Source organism: Mus musculus, chromosome 3 (assembly GCF_000001635.26).
Source record: "Mus musculus strain C57BL/6J chromosome 3, GRCm38.p6 C57BL/6J".
NCBI classification, from domain to species: Eukaryota; Metazoa; Chordata; class Mammalia; order Rodentia; family Muridae; genus Mus; species Mus musculus.
Window position 1 is genome coordinate 40,696,609 of NC_000069.6, and position 11,884 is coordinate 40,708,492.

General features: G+C 40.7%; 1 protein-coding gene across 4 annotated transcripts in view; it reads left to right on the forward strand.

Annotated features, from left to right (window-relative positions):
• Positions 1 to 8,168, forward strand: part of Intu (inturned planar cell polarity protein) — a 173,486-nt gene extending 165,318 nt beyond the window's left edge. For 3 of the 4 annotated variants that reach the window (XM_017319627.1, XM_030252659.1, XM_017319628.2), the window contains 3 exons: positions 876 to 1,065; positions 3,031 to 3,188; positions 4,594 to 8,168. In XM_017319627.1, the coding sequence (XP_017175116.1) occupies positions 876 to 1,065; positions 3,031 to 3,188; positions 4,594 to 4,705 (460 nt within the window). In that variant the 3' untranslated portion in view covers positions 4,706 to 8,168. The remainder of the gene's footprint in view (positions 1 to 875; positions 1,066 to 3,030; positions 3,189 to 4,593) is intronic. The other variant, NM_175515.5, reaches the window with a different exon arrangement.
• The last annotated feature ends 3,716 nt before the right edge of the window (positions 8,169 to 11,884 follow it).

The window sequence follows — 11,884 nt, forward strand, 5'->3', positions numbered from 1 at the left end:
AAGAATCTTATGACCTTAGCTTCTTCAAAAGCATGGAAATGTTCTTTTCATGCCCATCCCAGGTGTAGCAGTTAGGAGTGAATTTACTTTGGATTATTCATTACAACTGGCTATTATTATTTGTTTACATGCCACTATGGAAAAACATGTTTTTGCTGCATGCGGCTTATCCTCATGAGTGTACTTTACTCATAGACTTCTCTTAACCATCAGAGTATAAATTGTCTGATGCTCTGAATAAAGTTGACTATTGCGTGAGACTTTTGTCAGACTCATTTTAAAGGTTCCACCTCCTTTAAGCAGAATATAAGTAAGAAGAGGGTTGTAGTAGTGTAGAACCTATCACGTGTTGGCACAGTGATAGAGCTTCTAATCTAACTTTGTACTTGCTAATAATCTTATATTTCTTCAGTATCATCAATATTGTTACCGTGGCAAAGAAGTTTGGTGATGCTGATTTCAGTGAGTTTAGTTTGGTGGGTGATGATACTATTTGTGCCCTACTCTAAACTGATACCATTTTTATGGCTTTTTGAGACCTATGCCAAACATGAGCTCAGTTATTCATTACAAACTGTGAAAAAAAAAAAGAGGGGTCAGCCAATTAGGTTGCTTACTGAAGAGACTTTAAGTTACTTACAAATGAATCGGTGTTTATCCATCCATAGCTGGCACTGTTTGTCTCTATTAAGGAACTAACAATAACCTAACGTGTGCTTTAGCTAAGAACAGGGAATTAAACATTTGGCTTAAATATCCACCTATAACTATACTGCTAATATTATTTCACATAGTCTTGTGAGAACTCTACAAAATTCAAAATGAAATAAGTCTTCTAAATTTATGTAAATTTCCTTCTCTCTCACTTTCTCGAGATTGACCTCCGGTCCTGAGAATACACTCTTCCACTATGTTGCCTTGGAAACAGTGCAAGGCATCTTCATCACCCCCACCCATGAAGAGGTGGCTCAGCTAGGTGGTTCCGTTCACTCTCAACTGATAAAGAATTTCCATCAATGTTGTCTCTCTATCCGTGCATTTTTCCAGCAGACGCTGAAGGAAGAGGTAAGCAAAGAGGTCAGCTCTGTTCTCCTTCATTAAGACAACCAGCAGTGCCTCACTTAGTTCAGTTCTGTGGCCTGGAGTTTTACCTCTGGAAATGGTGGACTGAGTTTTCCATGGCAAAGTACAGAAGGGTAGTTTATAATATCAGCTAGCCACTCATATCTAATATTCATGGTTTAACCATGTGTAAGTTGGTGGATACTGTTTCAATCTGGGCTGAAATTTCATTTAATGTTGTACCCCATGCTTAAGTAGTAATATTATATATACTTAAAGGATCAACTGAATTCTTGTGGTAGCAGGGGAATTGGCAAACTATTGAGAGGTTTACAGCTAGGACTGCAGCTATCAGCTTAGTGGATAAAGTGCTTATCTCATCTGGGAAGCCCTGGGTTCCGTCTCCTACCGTGAATAAACTGGTGCACACCTGTAGTCCCAGCACTCCTGACTTGGAGGCAGGAGAATGAGAAATTCAAAGTCATCTCCAGACTCACAGTAAGTCTGAAGGTATCCTGAGCTATACCATCCCTGTCTCAAAGAAGGGAGAACTATAGAGGCGGCTCAGCAGTCAAGACCACTCTCTGCTCTTGGTTCCCAGCAACACAGCAGACAGCTCACAACCACCTGTGATTTTAACTCTAAGTGCCCTGATGGTCTCTGGCCTCCTTAAGTACCTGCTCACATGTGGTGCATGTAAACTCACATGGGCACACATATGTACTCATAAATACAAAAATAAATCTTAAAAAAAAAAAAACAAAAGAAGGGAAGGGAAGGGAGGAAGAAGTGGAGGGGTTTGTAAGCTATCTAACAGCTGTCCAGGAGCAGCCCTCTGAAGACCCTTGGGATATGTGCAGCATGCTGATTTTGTGAAGAACTCGGGTTTAAAAGGACACTGGGCTGGGAGCACACAGCCCTGACTCTGGATTACATCATTTCTCAAGGCCCATTCATCAGTAGAGTTCTGTCTTCCATGCTTTATGGGTCTTAGGAACTATTATAACAAGGCTATGCTGGACCAGGGAGCCCTTCTTGCTTTCAATTCTTGGGCTCTCGCTTCCCATATTAATATAGCGGTGGACGCTCTGGGAATATCCTCACCTTACTTGGTCATATTCAACAACAGAAGCTGGCCTTTTTCATTAGGTGTTAAGGTACTTTCTCTGCACCAGACACTATTCTAGATACTATGAAAGAAAACAAACTAAAGCCTTTCCCTGAAGCCTATCTCTAATGATGGAGCTAAATACATTAATAAATAGCAAATCCAGTAGAGCTAGTGTCAAGAGGAACTTAGGCTGAGTGGTGTGGGTTACTGTTTTACAAGTTCCTTCTGATCGTGTTGAGCAAGCTTTGAACAGACATGAGTGGAGAGGGAGAAGCCTGTGTGGCTGTTTGGGGAACACAGCTTCTAGGAGAACAGCTGGCAGTTGTGATCGCACACTGGCCTGGACACTTAGGCATGCACATACACACACACACACAAATCTCTAAAAAGGAAAAAAAAATAAACCAAACATGATGACACATGTCTAATCCAACCACTGTAGCACGAGAGACAGTAAGCTTAGGACCAGCTCCAGCCAGCCAGGGATATATAGTGAGAGCCCATCTTGGAAAAAAAGAAACATGAATAGAGAGAGAACGGCGCTTGCTCTCTGCCTAGGGTGAAAGCTTCTAATCTATCATAGGAGATAATGTTTAAATCAAGAGTTGAATAAGAATAGGGATTTTCTGCAGGTTAACAGGAAGAGTAGCATTGTAGACTCTTAGTTCCTAAGTCAGCCAACATCATCATCAAGTATTTATGTGAAACCATTTTATTTTTCTAGTTTCTGGGATTAAACCCAGGGCTCCGTGCACGCTAGGCAAGCACTCTGCCGCTAAGCTACATTCCCAGTTCCAAACCTTGTACAGTAACACCATCGATACCACTTAATACTCATAACTGATGCTAATTTGTAGAAAAAGAAAGCGCTAAGTGATGGAGAGCATTCGGAGCCTACAAATTCAGTGTCTTCTCTGAGCCCTGTGAAAGAACATGGTGTGCTGTTTGAATGCTCACCTGAAAACTGGACTGATCAGAAAAAGACTCCACCAGTCATGTCATACTGGGTAGTAGGGTAAGTGTGTGGAAAGTGCATGAATGAGAACATAGGGTCAGAATTGGGGGCGGGGGAGGAGCAGAGGTGTCCCAAAACCTCAGCCTGGGGGTGTCATCAAGATAAAAATCTAGAGTTTTGATTTTGTAATTGTGTTTTCCCCCCAATACCTCCCTTGTGTCTCTTCCAGTGGAGATAAGAGAAGATGATTGGGAGAGGGATTTAATCAGAGATCATCGACGTTGTGAAAGAAAGACATGGGGCCGGGAGGGGGAGGAAGGAAAGTAAGAGGACAGCCCCCCATTCCTTACTCTTTCCCATTGCATCTTCTTTTATCTTCTCCTTTCTTTCCGTCTCCCCTTTTCTTCCTCACTTACACAACTCCTTCAAGACCCTTCTGTCCGTGTCACTCTGTCCACTGTGGGCCAGCCTCATTGCCACTGGGCAGCTGTTCCTGCGATCCTTCTGTGGATGGTACCCCGCTTTTACATCCATCAACACTGACATATCTTCCCGTAAAGAGCTTCTCTCTCCCACTGAAGCAACACCCTGTCTTTCTCTGCACCACCCCCTTTACTGTTTTCCTGGGTTTGCCTAGAGACAAGAATGCCAGCCTCATGAAATCAGGATTCCTACTTGCCTTCCCCACTATTGATGTCTGTCTGTAGCTGACCCTGGCACTCAATAGCAACTTGATAAAAGATGAAGGCGTAGTAGATGGAGTTGTGTTGGGCAATCAGGGTGGACAAATGAGTAGTGTGTTAAACCCAGAGGCAAAGAAAGCCCTCATCTCTAAACCTTACATCTTGTAGAGGAAATCTGAGATATGTATATTCACAATGTGTTATAGATACAATATTGACATATATCTATGTATTTATATGTAAATATGAATATATATATGTATGTATATGTGTGTGTATATATAATAGATTAGACCATGCAACCATACTATAGGAATCCTGAAGAAGAGAAATGTAGTGTTAATCCAATTTTATCTGCAAATGAGTTGTCACTGTTACAATACAATGTTTTAACAATATATCAATTTAAAATATAAGTGCCAATAGAATATTTAATGGCTACTGTGCTTACAATGGTATGGCCAGTATTGCCTAAATAGTAATAATAAACAGGTTTAATATTTAAGACTAAGGAGTATGGTAATAGGCATTGATTAAATAGGAGTTTCTACACTCTAAGACAGTAACATTAATTAAGACATACATTATTTAAAAACTGGGCTGTATTCTGTTTTCTGTAGATTTAGATTCATGAGGTTTTGGTGCAGTGGTGTTTTTTGTTTGTTTGTTTGTTTGTTTTTATTTTCAGTTTACTACTGATTCTCTCAAAACTGAAAGAAAACAAACAGAAGGGACTGTATCACTTTAATATCTGAAATGACCATGTTCTTTTCTTTCTGCAGGCGGCTCTTTCTTAACCCAAAACCTCAGGAACTATATGTCTGTTTTCACGACTCAGTCTCAGAAATTGCCATTGAAATGGCATTTAAATTGTTCTTTGGGTTAACGTTGTAGCTGTGTTTGTAAGATGCAAAGCAACACACCGATGGACCACAGGACATTGTCAGAATGACAGAAATCATCATACAGAGATAAGGCTCAGTACATTCACTATTCACTATAGTACTCGTTAAATACTGAGATGCAATCCTATTGGGTTGGTCCATCAGTTCATGTGTGGTATTATACAAGACTCTGAGCTGGTACTTGATCAAAATATAGACACAAGATTGTTAATTTATTGCCATTTTGGTATACCTTGCTAATTTATTGAATAGTTTTAAATAATGTGAATTCTTTAATAAAAAATTAATATAGATGGTTTTTTAGGGTTCATATTTTAATCATTGTTTGTTTTCATAAAACCCAATACTGAATGACTGAAACCTGGTGAAGAAGTCATGACTTGAAGAGATGGCAAGGTTCTGTAGCTGGTTAGTGCTGTGTTGTGAGCAAGCGCTTGCATCAGTTAGACCTCAGAGTATGTGTAGACTAATCACATTATTATTGCATTAGGATTTTGAAACACCCTGTTAAGAAAAATGTGTTGTTTGCTTATTGATCAGTATATAAATTTACAAAACCTATGTTCTAGTTTCTTAGCAAATCAAAAGCCTGTGCACTGATTTAAGTATTTTAGTAGATACCTCACTACAGAGGCAGAGGGAGAGGATGGCAGTTAAAGTTAATGTATATTTATTTGATTCTCTTTATTGTTTATTTGGATTAGGATACACATCTGCAATCATCTGTAAACTCCCCCTGCTTTCTTTCTGGTTCACATACATTTATGTCAGCTCTATCGAATCATATTAAAGGCACTGAAGTGGGGGCTGGATCAATGGCTCAGAGGTCAGGAACAAGTACCTCATTGGCAGAGACCTGAGTTCAGCTCCCAGCACCCACATTAGGTAGCTCAAACCCCCTGTAACTCCAGGGACTCCTTTGGCTTTTGCCAGGTGCCCACACACACAATTAGAAAATAAAAATCCTTTTTAAAACACTGGGGGTCGGGGTGGTGGTAAGGAACAAGCTAAAGCTATTGTATGTAACTTTTTCTATAAAATACTAATTTCTGTCTTACAAATCAGCATCAATCTGCACTGGGTTTTTCCAAAGGAGAGGGGTTGCTTTCCCCGACTGTGGCTAATGTGAGCTTCAGCGGTACAGAAAGCTGACAAGACAGATTTTCTTTGGCTGTGAGAATTTGGTGTGTTGAAAAGTATAGTAAATGCTAAATTTATTATTGCCATCTACCCAGGTGGACATCCCAGAGGCTCAATATCCCCCTACATTTTACAGTCCTGGGTAATGTCTCTTTCAGGGGTTATATATGTTGGAAGGCAAGCTATCTATCTTAGTCAGGGTTTCTATTCCTGCACAAACATCATGGCCAAGAAGCAAGTTGGGGAGGAAAGGGTTTATTTGGCTTACACTTCCATACTGCTGTTCATCACCAAGGAAGTCAAGACTGGAACTCAAGCAGGTCAGGAAGCAGGAGCTGATGCAGAGGCCATGGAGGGATGTTCTTTACTGGCTTGCCTCACCTGGCTTGCTCAGCCTGCTTTCTTATAGAACCAAGACTACCAGCCCTGAGATGGTCCCACCCACAAGGGGCCTTTCCCCCTTGATCACTAATTGAGAAAATGCCTGACAGTTGTATCTCATGGAGGCATTTCCTCAACTGAAGCTCCTTCCTCTGTGATAACTCCAGCTGTGTCAAGTTGACACAAAACTAGCCAGTACACTATCTAAAGCCAATCTAATGTTTGTCCCTACATTTCCCCTCCCTCAAACACTAACCCTCCAGCTTAAAACTAGAAAGCATACTAGTGCACCCCTGAGCCATTCGGTCTTATAAAACTACTGTTGCCTTGGCCATCAGTGTAAGATTCTCATCAAGGCATAGGTGACAGATACCAGCTGTTTACATCACTGGTGACTTCTGGGCCTTCATTGCGGCTTTCAAGTCAGATAAGAAAATTGTGCACCTTACAATGTAGAGAACAGTTTGAAATATCTCCCCACGTAACTGAGTCAATTAGTTAAGACTCACTTCTGTCTTAGACGGCCCGTGTGCCGATGTGTGTTCCAGCATTTCTAAAAGTGTACTCATTAAATGTCTCAAGTTTTTGGATATAGCCTCAAATCCCGAGCTGGTTCTAGTGCTGATCATTATGATGAATGTAGCTGTTGATGACCTCAGGTGTTCAGGCAGAACAAACTAAGACTTGGGGTTTTAATAAAGGGAACTTTTTTCCATTTAAATTTTGATCTGTTCATGCTCTCTTCATGTCAGATAGCCATGCACACATTATTCAAAATGTGGTGTGAAGGACAAGCACAGCACAGATGTTAAAGATGAGCCACTGGCAGTGCAGTGAGTGTGCATCATAATTCCATACTGAAGAGACACAGCATTTTTAAGGAAAGAATATTGTCTTCCTTTCCATTTCCAAGTGAACACTGAAGGCAAACATAGCTGACCATGCCCGTAAATAAATTCAGACTCACATCTGAAAGTCAATCAGTCTGACTGTTGGACAGTAGAGTCCCTGTCTGTCTTGTTTTCAGGGAGAGGACAAAATATCAAGTGCAGATCCCATAAGGATGGGCTTCAGAGAAACCTCCTTGAGTCAGGTTTTATTCACATCCTGGTAGTCGTGTTCTAAAGAACATTACTGTACGAAAGTAAAATGCATGGTCTGCCTAACATTCTTAGAACTGTTATGTCTGGCTTGGTGGCACATGCCTAGAATCCAGTGTTCAGGAAGCTGAGGCAGAGGGCAGGCTGGGTTCTATCTGTAACAAAAATAAAACCACAAGTGCTTTCTTCCTACTACCTCACGTTTCTTAGCCCCAAAGAAACTCCAGACTCTTGCTTTTTCTTTCCCTCTTCTCTCTCTTCTCTCTTTCCTTTGTTTCGGTCTTGTCAGAGAACTGTACCTAGGAGGGTACGGTAGGCAGTGTATCACTTTTTGTGCCAAGGGACAATAGATGATGATACATACATACCTAACAAAATGGTGATTGTAAAATAATCTCTTAAATATTTCTGACACAAATCGAAAAACCGTGAAACTAGTCTACTAAGTTTTGTCTGCTTTAACCATTGTTCGTTTCCATATGCTCTCCCTAAACCATGGTTGTCATACATTGTCAATTATGAAGCATAAGCTGTGGCTACCATTTATCATCATTAAGTGGCCCCAGCTTGAGAAACAAAAGGGTACAGTTAAATCATGCCCGTTACTGCATAACATGACAGCAACGATCTGAGAAAATTACTTTGTTGTATAGTTTTGAAAATAAGGATTTATATTTTGGATTTTTTTAAATGGTAAGTTCTATTAAAACCTGAACCTACACACCAAACTGTATGAACTAACTTAATTATGAAGAGTTTTATTTCTGTATGTAATTAAAGCTATTTTTCTACATTATCCAGAGTTTTAAATAAAAATGTTTTGGAGGTTTGTTTGCAGTATTATGTTTGCCTTTAAAAATGATGTGTGTGTATGTGTGTGTGTGTGTGTGTGTGTGTGTGTGTGTGTGTGTGTGTGTTCATGTGTGTGTGCTTGTGCTCACATGCCAGCACCATGGCCCTAGTGGCAAGGTACACATGAGGTCAATGTACAACTAGAGTTTGTTTCTTCCTACTCTCTGGATCCTGGGGGTGGAACCGTGTCATCACACTTGGCAGTGCTCACCGTGACCCGCTGAACCCTCTCACTATCCTTCCGTTGCTGTTATATACACTTACCCAACCAATGACTCCTGAACTTCTACTCACTGCCAAACACTGCCAAGCACTGCAGATGCAGCCATGAACAGACTAAGGCTTTCTGCCCTCACATAGTTTGTGTTCCCATGACAGAGGAAGACCACAAAAAAAAGATGAAGTATGTTGCTGAATGCTAAGAGAATTAACAGGGAAGTGAATGTGGTGAAGTTGGCAAACAGGGTGGCCTGGGAAGGGTTTCCTGAAGTGACCTCAGACAAAACTGAGAAAATATAACCATGCTGACTGATGAGGAGAGAGGAGGAAACAGCAGAGAGGCCCTTAGCCCGAGCACTTTTATATCATTGAAATCACTACAACTTCTTCCCTTCCATGAATCAGGAAATTGTCACTCAGCCAATCAGTCAGTTTCAGGTCCAAACTTTGAAAACTTGACTAAGCTCCCATAGGCAATGTTCCTAAGTGAGTACTTTCTCGTTGGCCGTGTCTCTGGATGCAGGTAAGTGGATGCAGATGATATCATAGAGGAATAAGCAATGACATTGCCAGCTGTCGGGTCAAATGTGAGTGTGGAGGGTAAGGCAGAGGAAATGACATGGAAGAAGGCAGCAGACTCTGTGTTCTGTCCTCAGAGATTCCATGCCCCTGTGACCAAAGCTACAGCCTCACCTTAGAAAGCCAGTCTCCTCTCAGCCAACCTTTGGACTGAGCACAGGGTCCCCAATGGAGGAGCTAGAGAAAGGACCCAAGGAGCTGAAGGGGTTTGCAGCCCCATAGGAGGAACAACAATATGAACCAACCCAGAACTCCCAGGGATTAAACCACCAACCAAAGAACACACATGGAAGGGCTCATGTATATGTAGCAGAGGAAGGCCTTGTTGGTCATCAATGAGAGGAGAGGCCCTTGGTCCTGTGAAGGTTCTATGCCCCAGTGGGGAATGACAGGACCAGGAAGCAAGAGTGGGTGGGTTTGTAAGTAGGAGGGTGGGAGAGGGAATAGGGGGCTTTCAGAGGGGAAACTGGGAAAGGGGATAACATCTGAAATGTAAATAAAATATCTAATAAAAAATAAAATAAAAAAGAAAGAAATCCAGTCTCACTCGGAGAGTAATTGAGAAATGCCTCTTTAAACTTATGTTAGGTTCTTGTTGACGGGCTTCATTTTGTAAAAGAGACTGAGACATTTCACCTTACAGATCTTGACAAATAAGCTGATCATTTCTGGAATTTGCAGTGGGCTTCACAAAGGATTTTGAAATCAATGTGATAAGACAAGTTAAAATATAAGTCTATGGGTGATGATTAAAGCAGTTGCTTCAGGAAGATTAATCTAGACATATTATATGAACTATAAAGACAAGTTGCAAACACTAGCGGAGTTGGTGAGTCACTGGGAAGGGTTAGATGGAGATACATAGAACCCAGGGAACTTGCCAACTGACATGAACAGGAATCAAAATGTTAACAAGATTCCTGGTCTACAGTCCTGACCTAAACACCTTTTTACTAGACACAAAATTAGAAAGGTTATAGCACATTTAAGATACCAATGGAAATTAGATCCTTTTGTTCAAAAAAGCCAAAACTCATCCAGCTCTCAAAACCGTGTGTCAAAGTTCTTGGTAGGTCATACCAATTAAAACATAAAACAGATTATCAACTGAAAAATATCAAACATGCTTTAGAAAGCAATTAGAAATAGTACCAAGAGAAGCTTGGAGTGTGGTATCAACTTCTGATGAGGCCTCAAATGGGGGGTAAGGGCAGGCTTGTTGAGCTGAGCCCTTTCAGGGTTCCATGAAGTTAAAACTATTTTCTTAATGGTGTTGAGTGTTGTGTGGCTGTTTTTATTTTCGTTCTGCTCTAATGATAAAGTGGGATGATTTTTTTTTTTTTTTAGCTACATGTGTGATATTGCAGAAAACAAAAGCAATGGTGCTTAATCTAACTTTTGTCAAGTATTATTTTTTTTAAAAATGTAGAATACTGTTCTCTATCTACACACACACACACACACACACACACACACACACACACACACACTCTTTTAATTTTGGAAAATATATTTTAGGCTTCCTACCTGATGGCTGGCTTCCATAGTGCAGGAAGATACTGTGCAATCTGCTTGTGGAGGTGAAGCACTGACATTCTCACCCAGCTATGAACCCTGTGAGTTATAATGTCAACCTACAACGAAAGATGTGCCCACGGGTATAGTAATGACTTCATAACCAGCTGCTTTCTTGTTGGATTTGAGGTCCACTTCACAAGAAGCAACTGTGGTGAGGGAGTCATAGGCCCTAGTTGGGGAACCTACTACTGTTGTTTTTGCTAAATGGAGTGTGTGTGTGTGTGTGTGTGTGTGTGTGTGTGTGTGTGTGTGTTGAGACAGGATTTCTCTGTGTAACCTTGGCTATCTTGGAACTTGCTCTGTAGACCAAGCTGGCCTTGAACTATATATATATAGTTATATACATACATATATATCTCCACCAGCTTCTGCCTCCCAAGTCTGAGATTAAAGGTGTGTGCTACCACTGCCTGATGCTAAATGGACATTTGAAAAACCGTTTTCAAAATACTCACATGTCTACCCATAGATCAGTGCTTCTTATAGCTGCAGATGGTGGTTAACACGGCACTCGTTCAGAACTGATCTGAGTGCTAAGAATGAGTGACAGTGAGGTACTTGGCCCTAAGTGAGATGTCTGTATCACCCGTCCAAGGTTCAGGGAACATGACAGATGAGGGGCAAGAGCGTTAGAGCCAGAGGGCAGTGGCTCACACTCTAGAGGCCGTGATGGGAATTTTGCTCTAAGTTGAAGGCCAGCCAGTCTGGAACTAACTAACAATCCTGACTAACAATTTTTAAAAATGAAAATGATTCTAAATTTATTAATGTACTTTGCAGTCGACCTCTCATTGTTTTAACTGGATACGTGTTCATTTTAAAAGATCTTTAATGTACTTGTCAGCATATTTAACAATAACAAGAAAAAAGGTTTCTGTAGACTTTAATATGTTTTTAAGAGTAAGGTTCTGTGGAGGAAAAAACAAACGAACAAACAAACAAAAACCTTGGGAATTGCTCTTTTAGAAAGTCGTAAACCTGCAAAGTAGAATTCCCCCAGAGGGAGCCCCAGGCATGGTGATGTGTGCCCTTAATCCTGTATTCTCTATGAGTTCAAATTTTTCTGCAACAGCCATTGCTACATAGAGAAACCCTGTCTCAAACAAAACAAAAGTTCCCCAGAGGATTTAAATATTCCATAAAACCTAATTTAATGATTAGGACTAGCTTAATACACCAATTTAAACAAACCAACACAACACGCGACTATCCTATCTCCCTTAAAAGTTTCGTTTCAATCTAGAATCACTATTCAATAGAAATTTCAGTTTAAATAAAATATAACGGAGGAGCATGCTAACTTCTGAGGAGGAGCCAAC